This window comes from Oncorhynchus mykiss, chromosome 11 (genome assembly GCF_013265735.2).
Source record: "Oncorhynchus mykiss isolate Arlee chromosome 11, USDA_OmykA_1.1, whole genome shotgun sequence".
Lineage (NCBI taxonomy): Eukaryota > Metazoa > Chordata > Actinopteri > Salmoniformes > Salmonidae > Oncorhynchus > Oncorhynchus mykiss.
In genome coordinates, this window is record NC_048575.1 from 37,951,967 (window position 1) to 37,978,182 (window position 26,216).

The window sequence follows — 26,216 nt, forward strand, 5'->3', positions numbered from 1 at the left end:
ACTTGAAAAAGTTCCGTTAAGACTCAGTCACCTTTAACACAATACACAACTGAACTCTGTTGTGGGAGATGCCACTGAAGCTCCCTCAGCAGGGGTTAAAAGGAAACATTCTTGCAAAAACCTGCATCCTATAGGACAGCTAGCCAAGAAGTTGATCAGAAAAACACAGACAATTGCACTTATCCATGCTGATCACTTCTCTTGTTGTGTTTGCGATTCCTCCTCTCGTGGAGTTTGAAGGTTCTCTCTCACTCTCTTTCTCCTTTCAGCCTGTTCTGCTAATCGTAAATTATTCCCTCCGTCTATAGATAGCGCAGGTGCCAGGTACAGCAAGCTCTCCCTAAGCCGCTTGGAGAGGTAGCTGCTGCGCTCTTATTAAACCCTAGCCAGCTGCTGTAATTTCTCCTCCTTTCATTGTTAATTGGGTAGTCTTGAGTCTTTTTGCCGGGAGTTGATTTACAAGAGAAAGAAAAAAGATGATAGAAAGAAAGATTATTGCACAGGAGGAGAGGAGCTTTGAAGAAGCGTTTTGTGTTTTCCGTCTGCATCCTCCACTCCTCTCCCCCTTCCTCCAGCCAAACCCCATCACCACGCCACCGACAACATGACTTGCAAAAATGTGCAGGTGGAGGAGAAAAGTTGTGTTGCTGCTGGCACTTGTTCAGAGGCACAACGAATGACACCTCCTTAATGATAAAGGGTTCCGCCCAACAAAGCCGGTTCAGTGTGTAGAATGTGCAACAATGTGCAAATGCCCCTTCGTGATCCTCTGACTGAAACACATGTAGTAGCGTAAGGCGGAAGAGACTACTAAAATCATCTTGTCTGTAGGGTACCAAGTCAAATGTCTGAGAGGCTGGAGCAGATTGGCACTCCAACCCTTGTTATACACAACGGCTGCTGCCTTTGAGAAACACTAACTCCCTCCGAAGCAGACAGGCTTTTTGTCTTCTCTCCCTCTCATTACTTTGAATTAGCCAGGCACCCTTAACTTCAGCCCCCTTGTCCCAGGGCCCAACTCTCTATATCTCTCTCTCTTTCCCCTCCTCAAAGGAATTGGCTCCTCTCCACTCCATACCTCATTATAATTTAATTTTGTCATTTGTTGCATGAGTTCCCTCCTCCTTTATGCTCGGCCATTAAAGGCCCTCCCCTGCTCAGGCATGGGGCTTCTCTAAAGGTATCCAGAGCAGCCTTTTACATTGAACGGCCCCAGAATAAAAAGGGGAGAAACCTGGGCATTAGGATTTAATGACCGGCTGGCTGGGCGAGAAAGAGAGATCGAGAGAGAGAGAAAGTGAAATAGAAAGTGAGAGCATGTGAAAATGAAGAATGAGAGAGGAAGAGGAAAAAGTGAGTGAGAAGGTGGGTAGAGAGAGCACTAGGCTCCATTATAGTGGCAGGGAAAGCCCCTGAAATACTAGCGTGCGCTCTGATCAGGACGGCAGTGAGCACAATTACCTTCTTTTCAAATCCTTCAGTGACACTGCAGGAGGAAGGAGGACTTTGAAACTTGAAAGGTAGGAGCTCACTTTCAACCTCAAACGCGAGCAGGAAAGGGTTCTGAAATTTGTTCAGTGCTCCCCATCCACCATTAGCTTGTTTCTTCCTCTTGCCTCCAGGCATTTAAGCGCTTTTTGAAAAGATGTTAAGAAATTCAATCACCATAGAGAGACCAGGACAGTTCTTTTTTCATTTTTTTGTGTGTGAGGCATGCTTCCCCTTGGTCCACTGAGGACCGGCTTGCTGCTTTGTGTTGTTGGTGAATAGACCTGTGAATCGGTGGAGGAGAAGAGAACGGGATGGGGGCAACGATGGGAAAAGGGGGGGGGGGGGGGGATGAAAGAGGAATGAAAAATGAGGGAAGGAAGAAAGAGAAAAATCCAAAAGGGTCTGTTTGAGGCTGATGATGGTCAGGGTTGGAGAGGTGCTCCTGAAGTTCAGGCTTTTCAAAGTGTTTGCAGACACCTGTGTCCTCCACATCAGAGCAAGAGCACTCAGTGCCACCGCAATGGGTGAGAACGCTGACTGGAAAGCCTCTGAGCTAAATTGTATGCTCCAATCTTTTTTTTGCTTTACATTAACTTTACAGAGTACCAGGACATTTTAGCCCAAAATCTGGTTGCCTCTGCCAGGAGGCTGAATCTTGGCCGCAAGTGGATCTTCCAGCAAGACAACTAACCTCAAGCACACATCAAAATTCACAAAGAAATTGTTCACTGACCACAAAATCAACATTTTGCAATGGCCCTCTCAGTCTCTGGGTTTGAACTCCTTTGAAAACCTGTGGTTTGAATTGAAGAGGTCAGTCCATAAGCGCAGATGAAGGATATCAAGGATCTGAAAAGATTCTGAATGGAAGAATGGTCTAAGGTCCCTCCCAATGTGTTCTCCAATCCCTTAAAACATTTAAGAAAAAGGCTCAGTGCCGTTATCCTCGCAAGGTGAGGCATTGAAAACAGGGGTGCCAATAATTTTAACCCATATCTTTTTGAGAAGACAAGAATATTACTTGTTTAACAAAATCGCTTTCTCTGAGCAATTGCATTAGAATAAAATAATATAATTTCCTCTTTTTTTGAGCATTCAATATAGTTAGGTATTTGTATTATTTATTTTATACAGTCTATTGCTTATTTTTATCAAGTGTGGCGTTTTGGACCTGATTGTAAGAATCATTATCAGTAAACTGCACACATGAAGCTCAGAAGGGTTAAAATAAAGTCAAATAAAATATAGCCAAGTTTTCCAGCCATTTTGGTTGGATGACATTAGAACGGGATGTAAATATAATAAGCCTTGGAGTATTCCTCCTCTTTCAGCATCACCATTCAAGTGTTAGTTGTTAAACCATTTAAGGTGTTACAGTTGAAGTTGGAAGTTTACACACACTTAAGTTGGCGTCATTAAAACTTGTTTTTCAACCACTCCACAAATTTCTTGTTAACAAACTATAATTTAGGCAAGTCAGTCAGGGCATCTACTTTGTGCATGACACAAGTAATTTTTCCAACAACTGTTTACAGACAGATTATTTCACTTATAATTCACTGTATCACAATTCCAGTGGGTCAGAAGTTTACATACACTAAGTTGACTGTGCCTTTAAACAGCTTAGAAAATTCAAAAAAATCATGTCATGGCTTTACAAGCTTCTGATAGGCTAATTGACATCATTTGAGTCAATTGGAGGTGTACCTTTGGAAGTGTTTCAAGGCCTACCTTCAAACTCAGTGCCTCTTTGCTTGACATCATGGGAAAATCAAAAGAAATCAGCCAAGATCTCAGAAAAACAATTGTAGACCTCCACAAGTCTGGTTTATCCTTGGGAACAATTTCCAAACGCCTGAAGGTACCATGCTCATCTGTACAAACAATAGTACGCAAGTATAAACACCATGGGACCACGCAGCCGTCATACCGCTCAGGAAGGAGACCCGTTCTGTCTCCTAGAGATGAACGTACTTTGGTGCGAAAAGTGCAAATCAATCCCAGAACAACAGCAAAGGACCTTGTGAAGATGCTGGAGGAAACAGGTACAAAAGTATCTATATCCACAGTAAAACAAGTTCTATATCGACATAACCTGAAAGGCCGCTCAGCAAGGAAGAAGCAACTGCTCGAAAACCGCCATAAAAAAGCCAGACTACGGTTTGCAACTTGCACATGGGGACAAAGATCATATTTTTGGAGAAATGTCTCCAAAAATAGAACTGTTTGGCCATAATGACCATCGTTATGTTTGGAGGAAAAAGGGGGTGAGGCTTGCAATCCAAAGAACACCATCCCAACCGTGAGGCATGGGGGTGGCAGCATCAAGTTGTGGTGGTGCTTTGCTGCAGGAGGAACTGGTGCACTTCACAAAATAGATGGCGTCATGAGGTAGGAAAATGATGTGGATATATTGAAGCAACATCTCAAGAGATCAGCGAGGAAGTTAAAGCTTGGTCGCAAATGGGTCTTCCAAATGACCCCAAGCAGACTTCCAAAGTTGTGGCAAAATGGCTTAAGGACAACAAAGTCAAGGTATTTTTTATTTTATTTTTTACCTTTATTTAACCAGGCAAGTCAGTTAAGAACAAATTCTTATTTTCAATGACGGCCTGGGAACAGTGGGTTACTGCCTGTTCAGGGGCAGAACGACAGATTTGTACCTTGTCAGCTCGGGGGTTTGAACTCACAACCTTCCGGTTACTAGTCCAACGCTCTAACCACTAGGCTACCCTGCCGCCCCTCTGTTGGAGTGGCCATCACAAAGCCCTGACCTCAATCTTATAAAAAAATTGTAGGGAGAACAGAAAAGGCGTGTGCGAGCAAGGAGGCCTACAAACCTGACTCAGTTACATCAGCTCTGTCAAGAAGAATGGGCCAAAATTCACCCAACTTATTGTGGGAAGCTTGTGGAAGGCTGCCCGAAACATTTGACCCAAGTTAAACAATTTATAGGCAATGCTACCAAGTACTAATTGAGTGTATGTAAACTTCTGACTCACTGGGAATGTGATGAAAGAAATAAAAGCTGAAATAAATCATTCTCTCTAGAATTATTCTGACATTTCAGTCTCAGGGTCAGGGCAGGCAGAGCGATAAAAAATGGGAAGGGCTAGAAAACAGGAGCAAGAAACAAACACTGGTAGGTTTCACAAACAAAACGAAGTGGCAACAGACAAACAGAGAACACAGGTAAAAATACACAGGGGATAATGGGGAAGATGGGTGACACCTGGAGGGGGGTGGAGACGAGCACAAAGACTGGTGAGTCAGATCAGGGTGTGACAGGTATATACTGAAAAAATAGACACCCTTAAGGTGGTATACGGAAGAATGATGAACCCCCCTGACTCAGTTCATCATGGCGAAATAGAGGGAGGAGGGGAATGGCGTGACACTGGTTTGATTTTACTATTATCTGCTTGACATCTCAGAGACATGAGTGAACAGGGCTGGATTTCACTGAGAGAGAAATAGATAGAGAGGTGGAGGGAGGGAGAGAAAGAGAGACACCCAACTGGGGAGAGGGGAAGAAGCCAAAGAGAAAGATAGGAATGTAGTGTAATAATATCTTTGGGAATAATGACCACAGTATTTTGTCTCTAGAAAGAGTTCATATACACTGTTTAGCTGGGCTTGTGGGAGTTTGGCTTCACTTGCAAAAGTCCAAAGATTATTGCTACAAGCACATTGTGTATGTCAAATCTATGGAACTCATACATAAATAAACTAGAACAAGAACCAGAAACTTATCCTGGGTCTACTATAGATGCAAGGTCTTATTCCTGGCCTCTGCACTGTGTTTGCTGGATGAGTATTCAGTACACTCCTCTCAGCAGCACTATCCTTTGCTCTATTGGCTCCCAGCACAGTTTACAGTCGCGACTTCCTTCCTTAAATCCAATTCGTGCGAGAACATGAACCCAGAGTCTGAAATCCCTTTATGTTAATATTGCGCTTTGCCAGAGAAGACCCTATTAATCCAGCTTTAACAGCATAAATGCCATTATTCCCTTAATAAGATCAGGGGCTGTGCAGTATAGGATTAAATACTTATATCATAACTGACACTGTCAGTTCCTGCGGATGAGAGCGTGAGCCTCTGCTCTCTCACTGGCTTGTCAGTTCCGCGTTAAGACTCGTGGAATTTGCTGCTCCGAGCGCCGTGGCGCCATTCGGGGCATGGCTGGGCCCTAACGCAGGTAATGGATGTGGGAGAGTGAGAGGAATAAATGACAGACCCGTGGGTCTCTCTCTTTCTCTCTTCTCTCTCTTTCTCTCTCTTTTCGTGCCACTCTCTCGCTACTGTAGCGGCCAACTCGGGGTGCTCGGGGTAGCGCTCTTTAATCGAGCCCTCTCTTCTCCTCTTAATTGGCTTTTGGAGGGCTGCAGTTTTCCGCTGCCTGCAGTTCATAGGGGGGCCTTGCAGTGCTAGGCTGGTAAGTGCTACAGAACCTTTGGCACCGGCACCGCGGCACTCTGCCAGGGCCCTCAGTGAGACATTTAAAAGTGAGAGACGGAGAGAGAGAGACAGAAACAGGCTGTGGGTAATGGGCACTGGACCGTGCTGATCATCAACAACCACAGTGAAATTAGAATCAACCAGGAACTTGGACCAGGGGAGATTTCCCAGCAGCGTCTAATGAAGTGAATCTGTTGCTCAGTTAGGATAAACTTGGTGGACTCTGGATCTGGTAGAGGAATATTGATAGAATCGTATGTAACTGAATCAAACTGCCTCCGCAATAGCTCTGAATTGCACAAGGCTAGAGCTGCCAGTGTAAAACTTTCAATCGTACAAAGCATTTACCTACAAATATTCAGCTCTAATAATTTATCATAATCATACTATAGGTTCTGATGACAGGAATAATCTCAGACCAGAATTTTTTTGTCCAGAGTATCTGCTCTTTAGGGACTACTCCTAATAAGTCTGTACAGTATCACCCACCAGGTCAGGGGCCAGGCGACCCCATGAAGGCCAGGGTCAGTGTTTAGGTCAAACTCAAGTCTTTCCAAAGCAGATCAGCCCTTGAACTCTCTTCACTTTTATCCCCACAAAATCTGCCCAGCACACTAGGGATAGCTTCTCAGGGGAACTCTCCTTTCCGTCTCTCCATTTCTCCTCTTAATTTCTCTCCTTCACCCTGAGAGAGAAAGAGAGCGAGAGATTACTCTGGAAGACGGGGGGTTGAGGAGGAGGAAGAGGAAGAGGGGGGGGGGGGGGGGTTGATACTACCCATGAGGCTGGTTAATGGGCAGTTTGGAATGCAGGCGAGAAGACCCGGTTGCCTTCTCCATGGGAATCCATTTATTTTATAAAAAGAACAGAGCTGCCTTTAAGATCTGACTTGTGGGAATCGCTCCCCCTCTGACTGTGGCCACGATGCAGGGGGTTGGGTTCGTCTAGTTGGTGAGAGCACCAGAGATGAGTCCTATTGGATGTATCTGACTGCTGCTTGAGAACTCAAAAGTTCAGATGGCTCCTATGGAGGCTAAACCCAGGTGGATTTGCATATTTGGTTGGTTGCAGGTGTACAAAACAAATCGTACTGCCCCTCACAGGAGTATGCTACGTGATCTTACTTCTTTCCCATGTCCATGGGTGTCTTGTCTTGTGTTTGTGTGTGTGCATACTCTGAGAGGTAAAGAATTTCCCTTTGTCGGCAGCAGCCGTAAGTCTCTGTTATGATTCTACTGACAGTGAAACCACTGTCACAACCAAATGGATTTCTGGTTGTGAAGAATTAAGCAGCCTTTCGGCTCAGTATCTTACAGTATATTTCAATGTACCGAGATCTATGCTGTATCGTCAGTAAATATGGACTCCTATTTTTACCCAAATATATAATTTCACCCTCTCTCTCCCCCCTGTTCCCTTAAAGAAGATGAGCGATTGGGCACGCAGTACCACCACCACCGCGAGAGGCGCAACGCCATCAGCACCCAGGCCTCCACGCCTGGCACCCCTGGAAGCAAGCTGGGTGAGGAGTCCTCCACGTCCACAGAAGAGCGCCCCCCACTGGTAAAGAAAGAGCTGCACAGCTCACTGCCCCACCTGGCGGACCACGGCCTGCCCTATCGCGGAACACTGTTTGCCATGGATCCCCGCAACGGATACCTGGATTCCCACTACGGTGAGTACATAAAAAAATGTGTTTATGGAGTCAAAAGTAGTGGGTACATAGCTAGTTTGTGTCAGCAGGGCTTTAGGTCATCAGACAACTTGAATTGCCTCAGTGATTTAGTAAATTGATGGATAATTACATAAAACCTAACATACAATATTTTCGGGGGTTAAGATAGAAAATTTGGCCTTGTTCTATGTATATTTATGAACAATATACTGTAATTTGAGTGAGGCGGCAGGCTCAAGGACTTGCATGTAGACCCACCCCCCCACCCCCCAACAGTGGCACCAAGGTTCTCTCTGTACAGTAATAGGTAAAAGGCAGGGCTGCTAGTCGCTTGATTAGGCCTGACGGATCAGCTGCTTTCTCTACCTCTCTCCCTTCCTCCCTCTCCTTTTCTCTCTCCCTAATCCTGTCTCTCTCTTTTGCTCGCTCTCTGGGAAGTTAGTATGTGGAGCGTTCAGCGTAGCTTCTTAATTCTCTCATTAGGGGCCTGCCTGAGCACAGTACTCCACTTTCACTCATCAACACACACATCAAAGCCCCAACACAACACTGCACTGCACAGTCAAACCACTCTCACTACCCCCTCGTCTCCCTTCTCTCTCTCACTGGGATGGAGAGAGTGTGGGGAAGGGGGAGGAATAGAGGAGTGAGGGTGATAGAGTGAGGTAGAAAGATACTGTTGATATGAAAAGAGAAGGGAGGAACATGAGGTTTGAGGGAGAGGGAGAGTATGATAGAAAAATAAAATATTAGAGAGAGAGAGAGAGGAGTGAAGGAGCCGTGGTTAGAGAGAGAGTGAGAGAGGGAAATAGAACAAAGGAATAAGAGAAAGATGCAGTTATAGAATGAGAGACAGATGAGTGGAGAGCGAGGGGGGGTGTTTAGGAGGTCAATTTCGTGCATGTGCGTGGCCTCCGGACAAGGATTTGATGTGATGGCCTGTTTAGTTTCGCTAAATTGCCTGCGAATTGAGCCTGACCGAGTAGTTTTAATCTGTAGGCTGTAATGAAAAGGTCTCTCTCTCCCTGGCTCCGGCTTTGGTCCTTTAAAGTAGCTATATGTATTTAGTTCATTAGCCGGCATCTCCTTTGTACGCACTGGTGCGTACATCCACCACAAAGCTACAGTACTAATGGGAAAGGTTACTTAAATTCGGGCCCAGGGTCTGTTCTTTGGCATAGCCGACAGGATCCTCGCAAGCAGAACATTACTGTCGATTACAGCCCGGTCTTAGCTCAGCATGACTGCCTGTGTGTGTGTGTGTGTGTGTGTGTGTGTGTGTGTGTGTGTGTGTGTGTGTGTGTGTGTGTGTGTGTGTGTGTGTGTGTGTGTGTGTGTGTGTGTGTGTGTGTGTGTGTGAGAGAGAGAAAGTGTGTGTGTGTGTGAGCACTGGTGGTAGAAGGTTCCAGACCACTGAAGCCAAGGGAAACTAGGGGCCGTGGTTGGGGTGGCTTGTGGTTGGGGGTCACACTAAGGGGTGGTAGTGCCTCGGGGTAGTGCTTAAAAGTCACAGTCAAATGGAGAGTTCAGAAGCAGTAAGAAAAGTCAAAGGGGCCATAGAGCCTGAAAGCGCTCCATTCTTTCTGCAGAACAGGCAGTGGATGGAGAGAGTCATACCGCTATTGGGGCGCACTGTCTTCCGTTTCTCTCTCTCTCTCTCTCTCTCTCTCTCTCTCTCTCTCTCTCTCTCTCTCTCTCTCTCTCTCTCTCTCTCTCTCTCTCTCTCTCTCTCTCTCTCTCTCTCTCTCTCTCTCTCTCTCTCTCTCTCTCTCTCTCTCTCTCTCTCTCTCTCTCTCTCTCTCTCTCTCTCTCTCTCTCTCTCTCTCTCTCTGTGACTCAGATAATGATGAAATATTAATTCCATTCCAATGTTTTACCAGAGGCTATATTTAACAGAATTTAGATGCCTAATGGAGCACATGCTGAAATGCCAAGGCAGTTTTCCTCTGAGGATGGAGTGTGCTGTAAATGGATGTCGTTGGAACGTGCCCTCACCCTGACTCAGTTCAGAAAGAGTTACGACCAGAGGTGAGAGAAAGGAGCAGGCCGGGGGCTGTGTAAAATGGCTTCCTCTGGTACCAGGTGTGGGGAACACGAGGTGTCCCTGAAGGCGCCTGCCGGTCGGCCGGTCCCATTCTGTCTGATTGGCCCAAGCTCCAGGCCCCTAGGCTCCTAATCCGCCGAATGCCCCTTTGAACACGAAGTCCCATGGCTCCACCACTGCTACCCCCAGAGGCTGGGAAGTGTGAAGAACATTGATCCCTGTGCTTGGTTGAGCACCCCCTTCCCGCCCATCCTTCCATGGTTTCACTCCACCAACACTCCCCTCTCCCTGGGGTCTCTGACTGACTATCACCTTCCTAAATGTATCCCAGGTGTGTGTTGTGCATGTGAGGGTGATGGAGAGGGAGTCCTGGGTCTTTGTGCTGTGCTTGCAGAGTGCGGGGCGCTACACGACCTGGCCACGGCTGACAGCCAGGTAAATGTGATTACTCTTCCCGCTGGTGTGTTGTCAGTGCTTAATGCAGCTAAACACGCCGGCACCTGCAGCCTCAAGCGCACTTGGACTGCTGGGTTGTCATGGTTGTCGCTGTGGCGGCGATGAGGTAGAAGAGTGGGGGGACAGCCCATTCTGTGCTCTATCCCACTCCCCTAAGGACTCTGTGTTTATTCTCACCTGTACACCCACTTGCGCACATCAAGGAGGAGGCATTAAGAAAAAAATAGCCCCTATTACGTGCATTAGCTAAATCGCAGTGATGCATAGAGTCTAAGACTCTTTTCTTGGGCCAACACTGGATAAGTGTCCATATCCCGCTTACCACAATACTAATACGTGGGTGGAGCTTTTGCTTGGATAAGGAGGAGGAAGCTTTGGGGAGGAGGATGAATGAGAAACTTGAGTTTTTAAAGATTTGTGTATTGCGAAGGAGATGTGTATTGTGAAGGCGTTACCATGGCGGCACTAGCGACATCTGTTTACATTGTGGGCTTATTAGCTGGTCAATGGTCCTCAGCAACAGTGGAACACTTGCTGGAGTTCCGTCTGTTGTCTCCGCTTACTCTCTCCACCGGGATCCCTCTTCTTCCTCCAAGTATTTGTCTTATTCTTAAACACTTTTTCTTCCTTCCCCAGCCAGTCAAAACATGTCCCGTTACGGGATTGTAAGCACATTCTCTTCAATGGACAGCTTTCTTATGTTTCTTTCCAATCCTAGCAGTATTGAAACATCAGAAAAAAAAATGTCAAAGGAAGGCGACTGGGGAGGGTGGGAAAATCACTAAGCTTTTACCCACCCTCTCACCCTCCCCAGCACTAAGTATGTTGGTTGGTTCCTCAATGACCAAGGCTGCTTGGTGGTTGTGTGTGTCTGTGATGACACAGTAGTAGGTCATTATGTGGACCGAGACAGACTTTTATAGCTGAAGTATACGTGGGCCTATATCAGCCTTATACAGTCTGTCATCTGCAGACTGATGGAATCAAGATCAAGATCCTAGGCCAAGCACCACCAGCTGGTAATCCTCAGACCAAAACCTTGGTCATGTCTCACCTCTGAGACCTCTTAGACCAGGTCTGCTAAAGCCATAGCAAGGTGGAAGTAGAGTACAAATTGATGGCTGGTCTAGTGGATGGTTTGGATACCATCAGGCTATATCCCTTAAAACCTTGCTCTTTTTGGCCAAAGCTCTGACAGAAGTGACCATTACCTGGGATTGTGGGGAGCCAGCCAGCTCTCAACCAGACCCAGGGCGTATGGATAGGGGGGTGGGATGATCTCCAGCTCCAGACAGGGGTTAAGTTAATTCAGGTCTACTGGTCCGTAACATGGCAAGTACTGGGTCCACGTCAATCTGTCTGCCTCTTTATCAAACTACAGCAGCTGATCAGTGAACTGAATGAGCTGGCTGTCACAAAGTTAACGACTGCATTACTGCTCTCCCTGATTCAGAGTCAGAAGTATAGGCCCTACAGGAACTATAGGAAAGATTTCCTGACACAGAAAAAAGTTGTGAAAATAACCCACACTGGAAAAGTACTTTATAAAGCATTTCCTCGCTCAAGGAGGCCAACTTTCTGGGTTCCACATTGGTTCCTTGTCACGGGTTTTGGCAAAACAGTTTCAAGCACTCCTCCCCACAGCAATTATAATACTGAGGAGTGGGGGTGGTGGCGGGGATGCACTGGGAGACATGTACCCATTTCAAGAACAATTGGGGGGGGGGGGGGGGGGGGAAGAAACCCGTGGGGAACCCGGGGGCCACCCTACAGTACAGGCCACGGAAAGGAATCCCTTCCATCCACCTCCTTTGATTATGAAAGAGAAACATGGCTGGGCAGCTCTTGAATTAGCTCCGCAGTCCAGCGCACCAGGGATAATCGCTGTGATCCCCTTTTATACAGCTTATTACAGGAATCTCACAGTATAATGCGGGTAAAGTTTGAAGTGGTCAAAGAAAGACACTTTCGCTCTTAAGTGAAGGTCAGGCTTTCTTGCATTTACTCTTAGTACCACAGAGCCCGAGAACGTGCGTGAATTGCATTTTTTAACAATAATGTTGTTAATAATATTGTTACAATAGCAATATTCATTTGGAGTGGCTCAAAAATAATGAGAAATATCTTAACAAATGAGTACTCTGCGTTTCTTTATATCATTCATGCAACATCTGTCTGTGTTTTGAACCCCCTTGTCAAATTAAGAATGGCTAATCGGTCAGAAAACGCGCAGAGGCATCACATGCCTAAAACAATAGGCGTGCTTTGAAGTGGCGAAGGCTTAAAAAATAGACTTGCAGCATGTTTCTCTGACTGTCCGTAAGGATACGTCACCACGACAACTAACATCAACAAACACACCACCAACCACAACAATAACACCATTCAACATAATGTCCATAAAGACGTGAGTGCAGGCAGGAACAACATGAGGCTCATGGGTCTTCTCTTCCTATTCCTGATGTTTTTTAAACCATGACATCTTGAGCCTTTTCTTTTCTCTCCCTCCTGAAGTGTTGAGTGGGAATAAGAAGCAGGATAATCACCCGGTGTGGAGTGGGACAGTCACACTCATTTCATGCCTGCCTATATGTTTGTTCACTGTAAGCAAATCTCACCGCCCGGCCTTGTAGCGCAGCGATTTGTGTCCCTCTTTTCATAGAGTTAGCACCCTTATCCCTTCAACCAACCCCCAACGCCTCCCTCCCTCCCCCCTCTCCTCTCTTCTTCTCTCTGGAGGATGGACTGTACCTATTATTCTATAGGAGGAGGGGGCTGAGACATGCTGGGTAATTAACATGTTTCCTCTCAGCTCCGTTACAGGCTGGAGCAACTAAGTAGACTAGAGTACATCCTCTTGTCCATACCACAGGGTAGAGACTTAAAAAGAGAGAGAGAGAGGGAGAGAAAAAGAGGCAGAGAGTAAGAGATAGACAGAAAGTGAGAGAAATTAGAGAGAAAGAGGACTGGAGAAAGGGAGGAAGAAAGAGAGATGGAAGGGCAAAAACAGGAGAGAAGAAGTGCCAATGAGAGAGAAAGTGAGACTGGAGAAGGAGAGTAAAGGAGAGAGGAGTAGGAGGGGGGATGTAACAAAGCAGAAAATGAAGAGAGACATAAAGGAATGGGAGCTCGAGGAGGTCAGGGCCATCATAGGCTTAGTGTTTCCTTCAAAGATGGCCGGGACAGGTGGCAGTTCCAGACAATCTCGCTCCACAGAGCAGCATCCTCCCAGGAGGAGATAAGGGATTCCTCCATCCATCCAGTCCTTTCCTCTCCTCTCCTCTCCTCTCCTCTCCTCTCCTCTCCTCTCGTCTCTCTCTTCGGCTCGGCTCCCTCAGCCGGGGCTGCTTTGATGTGACTCGGTGTGAGCAGTTTGAGCTTAGGCTCATGGCTGGGGCCTGTTGGACCGCTGGGCTGCTGCAGGGGCCTCCGGGAGCCAGACTCTCTGCCTCTCTGGCCCGGCTCAATCAGCGTTGCTCTCCGGTGCCCGCAACTTTCAGGTCTCATTAAAACACTCCGGCAGCGTTAATCCTCTTTCAGTTTTTACACGGCGCCCCTTCTTTCTCACAGGCACAGGAACCATGGGGACCCCAGGGCGCCGCCTGCATGACAAAATGCTAAAATATCACTGTGACACCAAGTTCCGCTCTTTTCTCTTCTCTTCTACACTCCCTCGCTCCTCTGTGTACAGTATTGCATGTTCTACTCTCCTTTTCTTTTCTCTTCTCTCTTTGGGTGCAATCGCTCCTTCTCATTGTGTGTTCTCCCTTCTCTCTCTCTCTCTCTCTCTCTCTCTCTCTCTCCCTCCATTCCCTTGATAGTACCTAGCTCTGGTTGTAAGTCATTCAGGATTATTTTTGGTGGGGGAATTTGTTGACAAGAGTGGAAATAAATGGATTACAAGTTGTCCTTGTTTTTGGGAGGGGGGAGATCAGGCTCGGCTTTGAGTAAGGGACAAAGAGAGAAGGGGGAGAGAAAGAAAGGGGGTGAAGTGAGGAAGAGACAGAAATATAGGCCCATGTGGAGAGAGACAGAGAAAGACTTGGAAGAGTGTGAGAGAGAGAGAAAGAGAGAGAGAGAGAAAGAGAGTGTTGCGGTGCGGAGGGGAAGAGCCAGGGCTGTAATTGGCCCAGAGGTGACGACCCCAGTCATTTGTCTGCTTGCTGCTTGCTGTGACTCTGCGTCCCAAATGGCACTCTATTCACTAAAATGTACTACTTTTGGCCAGAATCCATAAGTAGGGAATAGGGTGCCATTTGGGACACAGCTCTGGGTTTCCCTTTTGCTTTACACTGCCTGGTGTGACCCACCGTTTCCTCCATTAGACACCCATAATGGACAATAGATACAGTGCCTTGCGAAAGTATTCGGCCCACTTGAACTTTGCGACCTTTTGCCACATTTCAGGCTTCAAACATAAAGATATAAAACTGTATTTTTTTGTGAAGAATCAACAACAAGTGGGACACAATCATGAAGTGGAACGACATTTATTGGATATTTCAAACTTTTTTAACAAATCAAAAACTGAAAAATTGGATGTGCAAAATTATTCAGCCCCCTTAAGTTAATACTTTGTAGCGCCACCTTTTGCTGCGATTACAGCTGTAAGTCGCTTGGAGTATGTCTCTATCAGTTTTGCACATCGAGAGACAAATTTTTTTCCCATTCCTCCTTGCAAAACAGCTCGAGCTCAGTGAGGTTGGATGGAGAGCATTTGTGAACAGCAGTTTTCAGTTCTTTCCACAGATTCTCGATTGGATTCAGGTCTGGACTTTGACTTGGCCATTCTAACACCTGGATATGTTTATTTTTGAACCATTCCATTATAGATTTTGCTTTATGTTTTGGATCATTGTCTTGTTGGAAGACACATCTCCGTCCCAGTCTCAGGTCTTTTGCAGACTCCATCAGGGTTTCTTTCAGAATGGTCCTGTATTTGGCTCCATCCATCTTCCCATCAATTTTAACCATCTTCCCTGTCCCTGCTGAAGAAAAGCAGGCCCAAACCATGATGCTGCCACCACCATGTTTGACAGTGGGGATGGTGTGTTCAGCTGTGTTGCTTTTACGCCAAACATAACGTTTTGCATTGTTGCCAAAAAGTTCAATTTTGGTTTCATCTGACCAGAGCACCTTCTTCCACATGTTTGGTGTGTCTCCCAGGTGGCTTGTGGCAAACTTTAAACAACACTTTTTATGGATATCTTTAGGAAATGGCTTTCTTATTGCCACTCTTCCATAAAGGCCAGATTTGTGCAATATACGACTGATTGTTGTCCTATGGATAGAGTCTCCCACCTCAGCTGTAGATCTCTGCAGTTCATCCAGAGTGATCATGGGCCTCTTGGCTGCATCTCTGACCAGTCTTCTCCTTGTATGAGCTGAAAGTTTAGAGGGACGGCCAGGTCTTGGTAGATTTGCAGTGGTCTGATACTCCTTCCATTTCAATATTATCGCTTGCACAGTGCTCCTTGGGATGTTTAAAGCTTGGGAAATATTTTTGTATCCAAATCCGGCTTTAAACTTCTTCACAACAGTATCTCGGACCTGCCTGGTGTGTTCCTTGTTCTTCATGATGCTCTCTGCGCTTTTAACGGACCTCTGAGACTATCACAGTGCAGGTGCATTTATACGGAGACTTGATTACACACAGGTGGATTGTATTTATCATCATTAGTCATTTAGGTCAACATTGGATCATTCAGAGATCCTCACTGAACTTCTGGAGAGAGTTTGCTGCACTGAAAGTAAAGGGGCTGAATAATTTTGCACGCCCAATTTTTCAGTTTTTGATTTGTTAAAAAAGTTTGAAATATCCAATAAATGTTGTTCCACTTCATGATTGTGTCCCACTTGTTGTTGATTCTTCACAAAAAAATACAGTTTTATATCTTTATGTTTGAAGCCTGAAATGTGGCAAAAGGTCGCAAAGTTCAAGGGGGCCGAATACTTTCGCAAGGCACTGTATTGTCTACTTAGAGAGATTGTCTGTAAACAAGCATGAGCACTACATATGAAAATTCCTAACAACTTAGTTTGTTATGTGAATAACGGACAGAATTCTTGAATCTTGAATATCACGTTTAAAAAAATTAAGAAATCTATCAGACCGCAGAATAAATCAACACAATGTAAATGTAAAATGTACATAACTAATGAGGGAAATAGATAGTAATAAATAAACCATGTCTACTAAGTTCCTAGTTTTCTCCTAAACTGGCCCCATAACACATGTGGACATCAACTTGGATGCCCTTGGCCACAGTCATGCTGACCAATGCCATGTTGAATCCCAACCCTGCTCACTAGCTAGCTTCTTTCTCTCTCGGTGGGTTAGAATTGAGCTGGGTCCGAGTGCCTCTTTCCCCTGCCGTGCCAGGCCTGTGTATTATTAGCCTTGCAGCCAGAACAGCTGTATTAGCCTCAGTCATTGACTCTCACACAGCAGAGTTACTCTCCTACACGCTGTCATGCTGGGTCAGCCCCAATATGACCTGCCGTGGGGCCAAGGGGGAGCTGCACCGTGGGGATATCGAAGCTATGGAGGGTCAATCCAGAGTGGACCTGCATCATTAGGCTGTGAGAGAATGAAAGGATAGTGCACTTTCCCATTGACTCAGACTCACACCAGCCGAGACAGTTGGGATGTGAGCATAAAATACACATTTCCATTCAAGTTAATTGACAATAAAATTCATCTTATCTTATCATATACTTATAGTAGTATATATACACGATGCATTAGACATGCTTAAAACATATGTTTCGTGGACGGTCTGGCACAAAATGTTCCTATTTATTTTTTAATTGGAGTTCGACTTTAAAAAAACACAGATCTGAAAATAGTATGGTCTCGGTCGGACCAATATCAATCACATGGGAATAAAACCCAAATAAGTGTGTAGGTTGGTCCTGTCGAGTTAAGCTGAGGTTTAAATCATTTCCTTTCTACCGCAAGATGTATGATTGTGTGGACTGGCTGGCAGGCTGCTCGGGGGTCATGCACTGGGCAGAGAGAGATAGAGAGGGAGTACACAGTGGCAGAATACCTGGCCACTATGACTAACCCAAGATTAAGGAAAGCATTGACTATGTACAGACTCACTGAGCATAGCCTTGCTATTTAGAGAGGTCGCCGTAGGCAGACCTAGCTCTCAAGAGAAGACAGGCTATGTGCACTCTGCCCACAAAATGAGGTGGACACTGAGCTGCACTTCCTAACCTCCTGCCAAATGTATGACAATATTAGAGACACATATTTCCCTCAGATTACATAGATTCACTAAGAATAAAAAAACAAATCCAATTTTGATAAACTCCCATATCTATTGGGTGAAATACCATCACAGAAGCAATATTTGTGACCTGTTGCCACATGAAAAGAGCAGTAAATAACTAACACCATTGTAAATACAACCCATATTTGTGTATTTATTTTCCCTTTTGTAACTATTTGCACAACGTTACAATAGCTGTAATAATTTTTTTCAAACATCTTTATTCCTTTGGAACTTTTGTGAGTGTAATGTTAATGTTTACTTGCTTTGGCAATGTAAACATGTGTTTCCCATGCCAATAAAGCCCTTTGAAATTAATTGAGAGAGAGGGAGAGGGAGAGTGGGAGACAGAGTGGAGACTAGAGAGTTTTAGTGCAGTGTTTCTGCCGCTAAATCGCTGGGTAAATCTCTACCCAGCTGGGAAAGGGGGAGGGGAAGGAGAGGGAGGAGGAAGAGGAGGGTGAGCCGACGCACGGCGCTTTGTTCTGCTTCCCAGCTTAGGCAATCTGGAGGAATTCACCAAATGCAGGAGATAGATTGGCGCTCCGCAGAGGACCCCATGAAATAACCTTCAGTTATTTTCTGCTGCTCTGTACTGGGATGGAGGAGGAGGGAGGGAGGGCCCTTGTCGGGTGCGCAATTTGTTAATATTGACTCCACTTGGTTAATCTCTTGCAGATAGGGGACTTCCATTGAGCTGTTTGAGGTGGGGTACGGTAGGGGGAATAAGGGAGGGTAAGTTACTTTGACCAAACATATTTGTCTGCCTAATCTCAACCCTGATCTCTAGCCTGCTTCCTGATTGGTTTAAACAACTACACTATGTGGCCTTATTGGTTTAAACGGTCAGCAATGCCTAGACACAGACCAAAAGACTTTGCGTAGAGTGACTTCTGCAGTAGAGACAGAGACAGAGAGGAGAACTGTATTGATTTACTTGTAAAGGAGAAAGTGCGAATGTCTCTCTCGTTGATGCATGGGCAGAGAGAATTAAAACGCTCTTCATTTATTTAACCTCTACCTCTCTCGCCTTGTCTTCTCTCTCACAATTAGTCTTTGCTGAGTAAAGGATTTGTTTGCTCCTCAGTCACACACACACTAGATGTTTTCCTGAGTCTAGGCCACTCACACACACCTCGTACAGTGCTGCAGAGAGCCTCAGCACAGCTGGAGCATTAGGCTAATTTATTCAGCGGTAATTAGCCTATTAGACGTACAACAGTCTGGGACTGTAATTAAGCAAGCCACTCCAAAAGTCAACAGCAACTCCCACTGAGCTTAGCTAAACAGTCCTGGGAATGTGTTATTTACATGTTCAGCTTGAGGTCTCAGTGTGAGCAAACACAAGCAAGCAACCAGAGCAGGGGTTGATTCCCCAAAATAACCTCCAACATCACACTCGCATGGGGTTCCTTTCATGTGAACAGTTGTAGCCAATCACAGACACAGGTGTGCTGGTGTGATTGGTGATCATGCAGAGGTGTTTGTGGTGGACATGTCACACAGTTTGTGGAGTGGAGAGACAAGGAGGGGATTGCAGGGGGGTTACGTTAGGTCTTGCTTAGCGGTACATACACACACACACGTGTGTGTATGCACACACTCACTCATTCATTCACATATGCTGTTACTCACAGTAATTTACACACGGACACACCTCCCCCCCAGACACACTCAATGAGCATCTCTCACACACTCAACTAAGCTAGCACTCCTCTACTCGCTCCTCAGCCATCGTCTGGCGAGCGTGCCCGAGTGCTGAGATCATGAGCGAGGAGAGAAGTGGGGTAATGTAACTTGGCAGGCCCAGCACCACTGTCATATGTTCCACATTACCCATTCACAAACCTCTGGAGCAGAGCAGGCCCTGGCAGCAGCCCTTTTCTCACTCCGCTTTAGTCGGTTATGACAATCTGTCAGTGCGTCTTTGTGCTATTGCACCAGAACTTTGAGGCGCAGAGGAGAAGCTCAGTGGGTTCTGGATGACTGTTCTTCCTCAGTGTCAAGCTGCAGATGACACAGTGGATGCATCCCAAATGTCACCTTTATCCCCTATTTAGTGTATTGGTCAAAAGTAGTGCACTATACGTAATAGGGCACCCTTTTGGGGGGGGGGGGGGGGAGTCAGGGAGCACTCAGTACGGGACAGGAGGAATCTCAGTTATGACAAGTCATCAACTCTTCTGATTAGGAAACAGAGATATTGTTTATGTCAAATTACGGTTCAGATTCGATTCGAGTGTAGTTGACTATTCAGATTATTTTCAAGTGCGGCAACACAAACTATGGCCGTTGCCTATTTAAATAAAAAATAATGATACACTTTGTATTGGACCTTACATTTCTCACATAACGGAAGGAAATTATCTAATAACAACCAACTAGAATGATATGCTTCAGGCTTTATTCTCTCTATCCCCCCCTCTTTAAAATCCTTTGTGTCCTATAAAATAAAAAGTAATTATCATCCTCTTCATAATGAAGGGGAAGCAGCAGGCTTTTGGTGCTCAGTAACGGTGTGTTTTGTGTTGAATTACAACTAATGAGTCTGGTCAACGTTGCCCACTAATTGCCCTTTCATTACAGACCCATTTGTAATCATATCTTAATGAGTTCCATCTGTAAAAATATGAAACAAAAAATGCTCCCATGCAAAGTTATGCAGGGTCATTAAAATATTTCAAAAGAATTGTAAACTTATTTGGTACTTGATAGTGATGTATTGTTGATGAGTTGCTGTTTTGGAAATGTACTCAAATGGACAGATTTTGATTACACCCCCCTGCAAAGCAAAAAGTTGCCTGACTGTGCCCCATTATTTCTAAAGGGTTTTGCTCTGTTAGTGACATACTGTATTTGGTTGGTACAATACAGTATGGATGCGTCCCAAATGGCACCCTATTCTCTATCTACACTGAGTGTACAAAACATGCTCTTTCTATAACAGACTGACCAGGTGAAACCAGGTGAAAGCTATGATCCATTATTGATGTCACTTGTTAAATCCATTTCAATCAGTGTAATCACTGGCTCTCAGTCCTGGTCCTGAGGACCCAAAGGGCTGCACATTTTGTTTTTGCCCTAGCACTACACAGCCGATTCAAATGATCAACTTATCAAAAGGTGAAGGGGAGGAGACAGGTTAAAGAAGGATTTTTAAACCATGAGACAACTGAGACATGGATTGTGAATGTGTGCCATTCAGAGGGTCAATGGGCAAGATTTAAGTGCCTTTGAACTGGGTATGGTAATAGGTGCCAGGCACACTGATTTGAGTGTGTCAAGAATTGCAAAGCTGCTGGGTTTTTCCCGCTCAACAGTTTCCCGTGTGTATCAAGAATTGTCCACACCCCAAAGGACATCCAGCCAACTTGACACAACTGTGGGAAGCATTTAAGTCAACATGTGCCAGCATCCCTGTGGAAAGCTTTTGACACATTGTAAAGTCCATGCCCTGATGAATTGAGGCTGTTCTGAGGGCAAAAGTGGGTGCAACTCGATATTAGGAAGGTGTTCCTAATGTTTTGTACACTCAGTGTAACGCATAACTTTTAACCAGTAAAAACGAGTGCACTAAATATGGAATAGGGTGCCATTTGGATACAAGTTACGCTTTACCCTGTAATGGTTTACTATATCAGCGGAGGGGATGGTAAAAGCTGTGACACGCGCATTAACTTTATATAACCTCCAGCTGTGTCTGTATTCTAAAGAGGCCCCTGAATACATTCAGGGACAATTTACTCCCAGTCAACCAAATAGTCCCCACAGGAGACAGTGAAGATGGATTGTGGGATGGAGCACACTCTCTCTTTTTCTCTCCCTTGTCATCTCCCTCTCCCTTGTCATCTCCCCCCCCCCCCACTCACTCTCTCTCTCCCCCCCACTCACTCACTCTCTCTCTCTCTCTCTCTCTCTCTCTCTCTTCCCCCCCACTCACTCACTCACTCACTCACCCACTCACTCACTCACCCCCCCCCACTCACTCTCTCTCTCTCTCCCCCCCCCACTCACTCACTCTCTCTCTCTCTCTCTCTCTCTCTCTCCCCCCACTCACTCACTCACTCACTCACCCCCCTACTCACCCACTCACTCTCTCTCTCCCCCCCCCACTCACTCACTCTCTCTCTCGCTCTCTCTCTCCCCACTCACTCTCTCTCTCTCTCTCTCTTCCCGCCCCACTCACTCACTCACTCACTCACCCACACACCCCCCCCACTCACTCTCTCTCTCCCCCCCCCCACTCACTCTCTCTCTCTCTCTCTCTCCCCCCACTCACTCTCTCTCTCTCTCTCCCCCCCCCCACTCACTCACTCACTCACTCACCCACTCACTCACCTCCCCCCCACTCACTCACTCACTCACTCACTCACTCACTCTCTCTCTCTCCCACCCCACTCACTCACTCTCTCTCTCTCTCTCTCCCACCCCACTCACTCACTCACTCACTCTCTCTCTCTCTCTCTCTCTCTCCCACCCCACCCCACTCACTCACCCCCCCCCCCACTCACCCACTCTCCCCACCCACTCTCTCTCTCCCCCACTCACCCTCTCTCTCTCTCTCTCTCTCTCTCTCTCTCTCTCTCTCCCTTGTTCTCTGAACTGTATACATTCCCTCAAGTGGCACACAGGGCTGTTTGCCTTCCTAATGGAGGTAGTGTGGCAGAGCCTATTTAGATAGGGGCCCTGCTAAAGTAAACTTCGGACAGGGATTCAAATAAAGCAGCTCCCTTAACTGACTGCTGTAGGCTGAGGCGAGGGAGGAGTGTTGGCTAAGCCCAGGAGGGAGGGAAGGAGGATAGGAACTCCAGGAGGAAAGAAGGAAGAAGGAGGGGGAAGGCACAGGGGTGTGTTGAGTGAGCAGCTCCAGAGCGATCTGGGTAATCCAGAGTGGAGAGGCGGGTGTGGTAGAGGAGATGGAGGAGGAGAAGTAGTATTATTCAGACTGGAGCAGGAGAGGTTCTGCAATTTGAAATCTCTATAGTCCCTCCGTAGACCTCTGCCCTGCCTCACGGGTTGAAGTTTCAGCCCAGGGTTTCCCATGAGTAGTCAAGGAGACGGCTTAGAGACCCTAGCTTTAAGACTGCGTTAGATCAACACAACTGATAGCAGAGTCCAGATTCCTCTCCTTCAGAGTAGACCTGGAAATAGAGAAGGAGAGCCGGGCCAAACAGGATTCATCAGAAGGAAGCTATCGAAGAGACAGATAGTCAAACACAGTGCCAGAGGGCTGCTGCAGTAGGCATTTAGCTATCACGTCTCTTTGACGTCCTATCTTTCTTACAAAAAACAAGTTCAGTTCAAATACATTTTCACATTTGTGTAAGACACTGGAAAGGAATTTAATAGCACAGATTTGTTCCACAGAATGTTTTTGGGCCTCATGATCAAAGTGTCATTTTCCATGTTAAAGCCAGGATTTGTGCTGTATACTCTATTTTGATAAACAATGCAAGCCATTATTTAGAAAGGCTTACACAACTGGTATGCAATCATAGAAAACATTCCTAATCTATTCACCAGGATGCATCTGATTTATATCCATCTGCTTACATGATGCATGATACAACACCTTTCCCTTTTAAGACCTGCATGCGCTGCAGTTCCACTAAACAAGGCCTGTCCGAGTTGTCCTGTTGGTAGAGCTTGGACAGGGTAGGTAGTGAGTGTTTAGATAATGAGTGTTTAGATAGTGAGTGTTGAGGTAGTCAGTGTTGAGGTAGTCAGTGTTGAGGTAGTGAGTGTTGAGGTAGTGAGTGTTGAGGTAGTGAGTGTTGAGGTAGTGAGTGTTGAGGTAGTGAGTGATGAGCTAGTGAGTGATGAGCTAGTAAGTGATGAGCTAGTTGAGGTAGAGCAGCAAGCCTGAGTGAGCCAGGGGGGGATAAACCTCTCTGTGTTGCTGCCCAGCAGTGGGCCCTATGTTTGGCGTTGACCAGGGTGCACAACTAGATCCAGCTGTTTGGCACCACTCCCCCTGGCTGCCTGGCAACCTGCCCATCCCACTACTGCTGGCACACGGGCGCCAGATGTTTACACGCTAAAAACACTTCCTATCACAAAGCGCCCTCCTCCCCTCCCTGTTTGTGTTTGTGTGTGTGTGTGTGTGTGTGTGTGTGTGTGTGTGTGTGTGTGTGTGTGTGTGTGTGTGTGTGCGTGTTTTAACCCTTTCCATTTTCACAAGGGTTCAAGTAGCCCCTCGGGTAGTGTGGGCAAGATGCACTTAAATAGACATAGCTCATACTGAACTTGTCCTACAATGGATATATGAGGTATTCAAAACACAGCATTCCAGCACTTGCTTGAGGGATTGTATACCATAGGGTCAAAAACACATTGAGTCAACACATGCAACCATGATTCAATGGCATGCAAAGAGATATGTGCTTTGTCACATCTTCTGGCGTAAAAAGGGCTTTATAAAATAAATGTTATTGGCTTTAAGGCTGATTGTCTGTAGCAGTGTCATCTCTAACATTTTTCTCTCTCTCTTTCTCTTTTCTCGTTCTCTTTATCCCCATGTAGCACCGCCACAGTTTTTCCCTGCTTTCCATCCACCGGTGCCCATCGACGACAGACATGCCCAGGGTCGCTACATCTACGAGCCGTCCCCCGTTCCCCCTCTACACGTGTGAGTGTCACAGACTGTACACACACACACACAACCCCCCCATCCCCGTACACATCCACTTCTTCTTTACATAAAATAATGCAAAGGAATTTGTACAATTCTACCAGTCAGGTCTAATGGGAAGTGATTTGGATATCAGTATCATATCATTGGTATCAGCAAGAACCCCCAGTAGTGTTAATGGCAATATTAATAAGATGATCCTGTTTCCAACACCCCAAGGCATGTTGCATCCTCCTCAGAGGTGTTCTGTGCTCCCCTGCTCTCCAGATCAAAGGTCATGGCCCTGTCTGGGAGTAACATGATCCACATGTCAGAGACACGCAAATTAACATGTGCCAGAAACATGGAAACTAGGGCCTCTGAGCATGTTATTTTCATAAGCACAGTGATCAAGTCTTGTCAACTCCCAACCTGACATACCTTCACTGACACACACATCTCAACTGACACACACACCTTCACTGACACACACACACACACATCTCTTCTGACATATGCACTGTACCATGTATGCACTCCCCCCCCCACACACACACACAAATAACACACATATTAGAATCCCTCTCATTCTAACTGTCTTTCACTCTCTCCATTCTTTCTCTCTCTTTCACTCCACCGCTTTTGCTCTCTGTTCTGCCTGAACAGTGAGTGCTGGTAGTGGATGCTCTGTCGCCCTTGCATCACTAATTTCTCACCCAGAGACAGCAAGGAAGCGATCAGTGCGCGACTGGGACAAATTGGATGGGGCAGCTACTTGGGCCACATTATGTTTGAAATTCTTCTTCATTATCAACCCCCCCATCCTCAGGAGTCATATCTCTCCCTTGCTGATGTGCCACTAAGCATTATGTATTTTTTATGTCTCCCCCCCCCCCCCCCCCCCTCGTCTCAGAGGAGAGAGGGAGAGGCAAGGAAATAAAAAAAAGGGTTAGTGATTGATGCCCCGTGTCAAAGCAAACAAAATGGCAAATATAATTGAGCATTTAGCTTCTGCAGAGAACATGTGCCGCCAATACGGCTCAAACAAACAGCCGTGTTTGTTATCAGTCAGAGGCGCTTTGGAGAGATCTGGAGCACAGGTTAGGGGGAAGGGGGAGACATGGAACCCACTGAATTAAATGAAGGGGTAAGAGAAGTTGCGCAGAACAAACGTGTTCAGTCACTCGATCTCTGTCCGGATAAGAGTTATCTGGCTGGCGCGCTTCGTTTGCTCAGCCTGTCAGGGGAGGCGTGGCCGTGAGTCGTTGCCGTACTTATGGGCTGTTTATCCACTTGTATTGCTGCTTAATATGACACGCCACGCTGAAAGGCCCCATTTTTCATTATTACAAGGCAGTTTAGTGGATGATCTTATTCAAATTGACTTGGGTACTAGTACACACATTATCGAGTTACACGTGTTCCTTTCAGATCTCAAATCAAAGTTTATTTGTCACGTGCGCCGAATACAACAGGTGAAATGCTTACTTACAGGCTCTAACCCCTCTGCTCTCAATGCCATTACTCTTGCTGCTTTTCAGAGTAGGAAACAGTGTTACATGGTGTTACTGTTTAGGGTTTGTACAGTCTAATCGACAGACTACCGAGTTATGTAGGCTACTGTAGTTCCTTGGTTCAGATTTAGACTGTAAACATAAACTCAGTATTGCTTGGGAACAATTTCATCTGGCAATTTGGTCTCATTGGATAGTGTTTTGGAATTCCTTACGAAGGAGCATTTTGATCCAGTCACCCCCAACAATGCCATCATGGCCCTGCACACAGAGAGAACATGCATGGCCCTGCAGGGGACAAGTGGGGGGGGGGGGGGGGTTCAGACAGAAATATAGAATTGTTTTAAGACAAGCTCTCCTTAGTGAGCAGAATTAATTGTTATTAGCTCTCTTAAAGATATGGTTAAGTACACAGTAGAGTATTATTGGCATTACTTCCCCATACAGAGGTTTCATTACAGCGGGTAATTACAGTGGGTCTGGCCCCGCGGCGGTACAATCAATCCAGCTTCGAAATGCTAGCCGTCACGCTAACGCTAGCAGCGCTAATGCTAGGACTTGGTCCGGTATAAAAACACGCAGCCGCCTCATATTCTCATGATACATTCTGCCGTCCAACCGACGTTGCAAATGAACAGAATCCTGTCCTATTATTGTGACAGGTCTAATTGAAACATGTTTATT

The 26,216-nt window shown here is 46.0% G+C and overlaps 1 protein-coding gene across 5 annotated transcripts in view; it reads left to right on the plus strand.

Annotated features, from left to right (window-relative positions):
* Positions 1 to 26,216, plus strand: part of LOC110535015 (transcriptional activator GLI3) — a 178,999-nt gene that overhangs the window by 85,252 nt on the left and 67,531 nt on the right. For 4 of the 5 annotated variants that reach the window (XM_036935416.1, XM_036935419.1, XM_036935420.1 and 1 more), the window contains exons 3-4: positions 7,377 to 7,628; positions 23,931 to 24,036. In XM_036935416.1, the coding sequence (XP_036791311.1) occupies positions 7,377 to 7,628; positions 23,931 to 24,036 (358 nt within the window). The remainder of the gene's footprint in view (positions 1 to 7,376; positions 7,629 to 23,930; positions 24,037 to 26,216) is intronic. The other variant, XM_036935417.1, reaches the window with a different exon arrangement.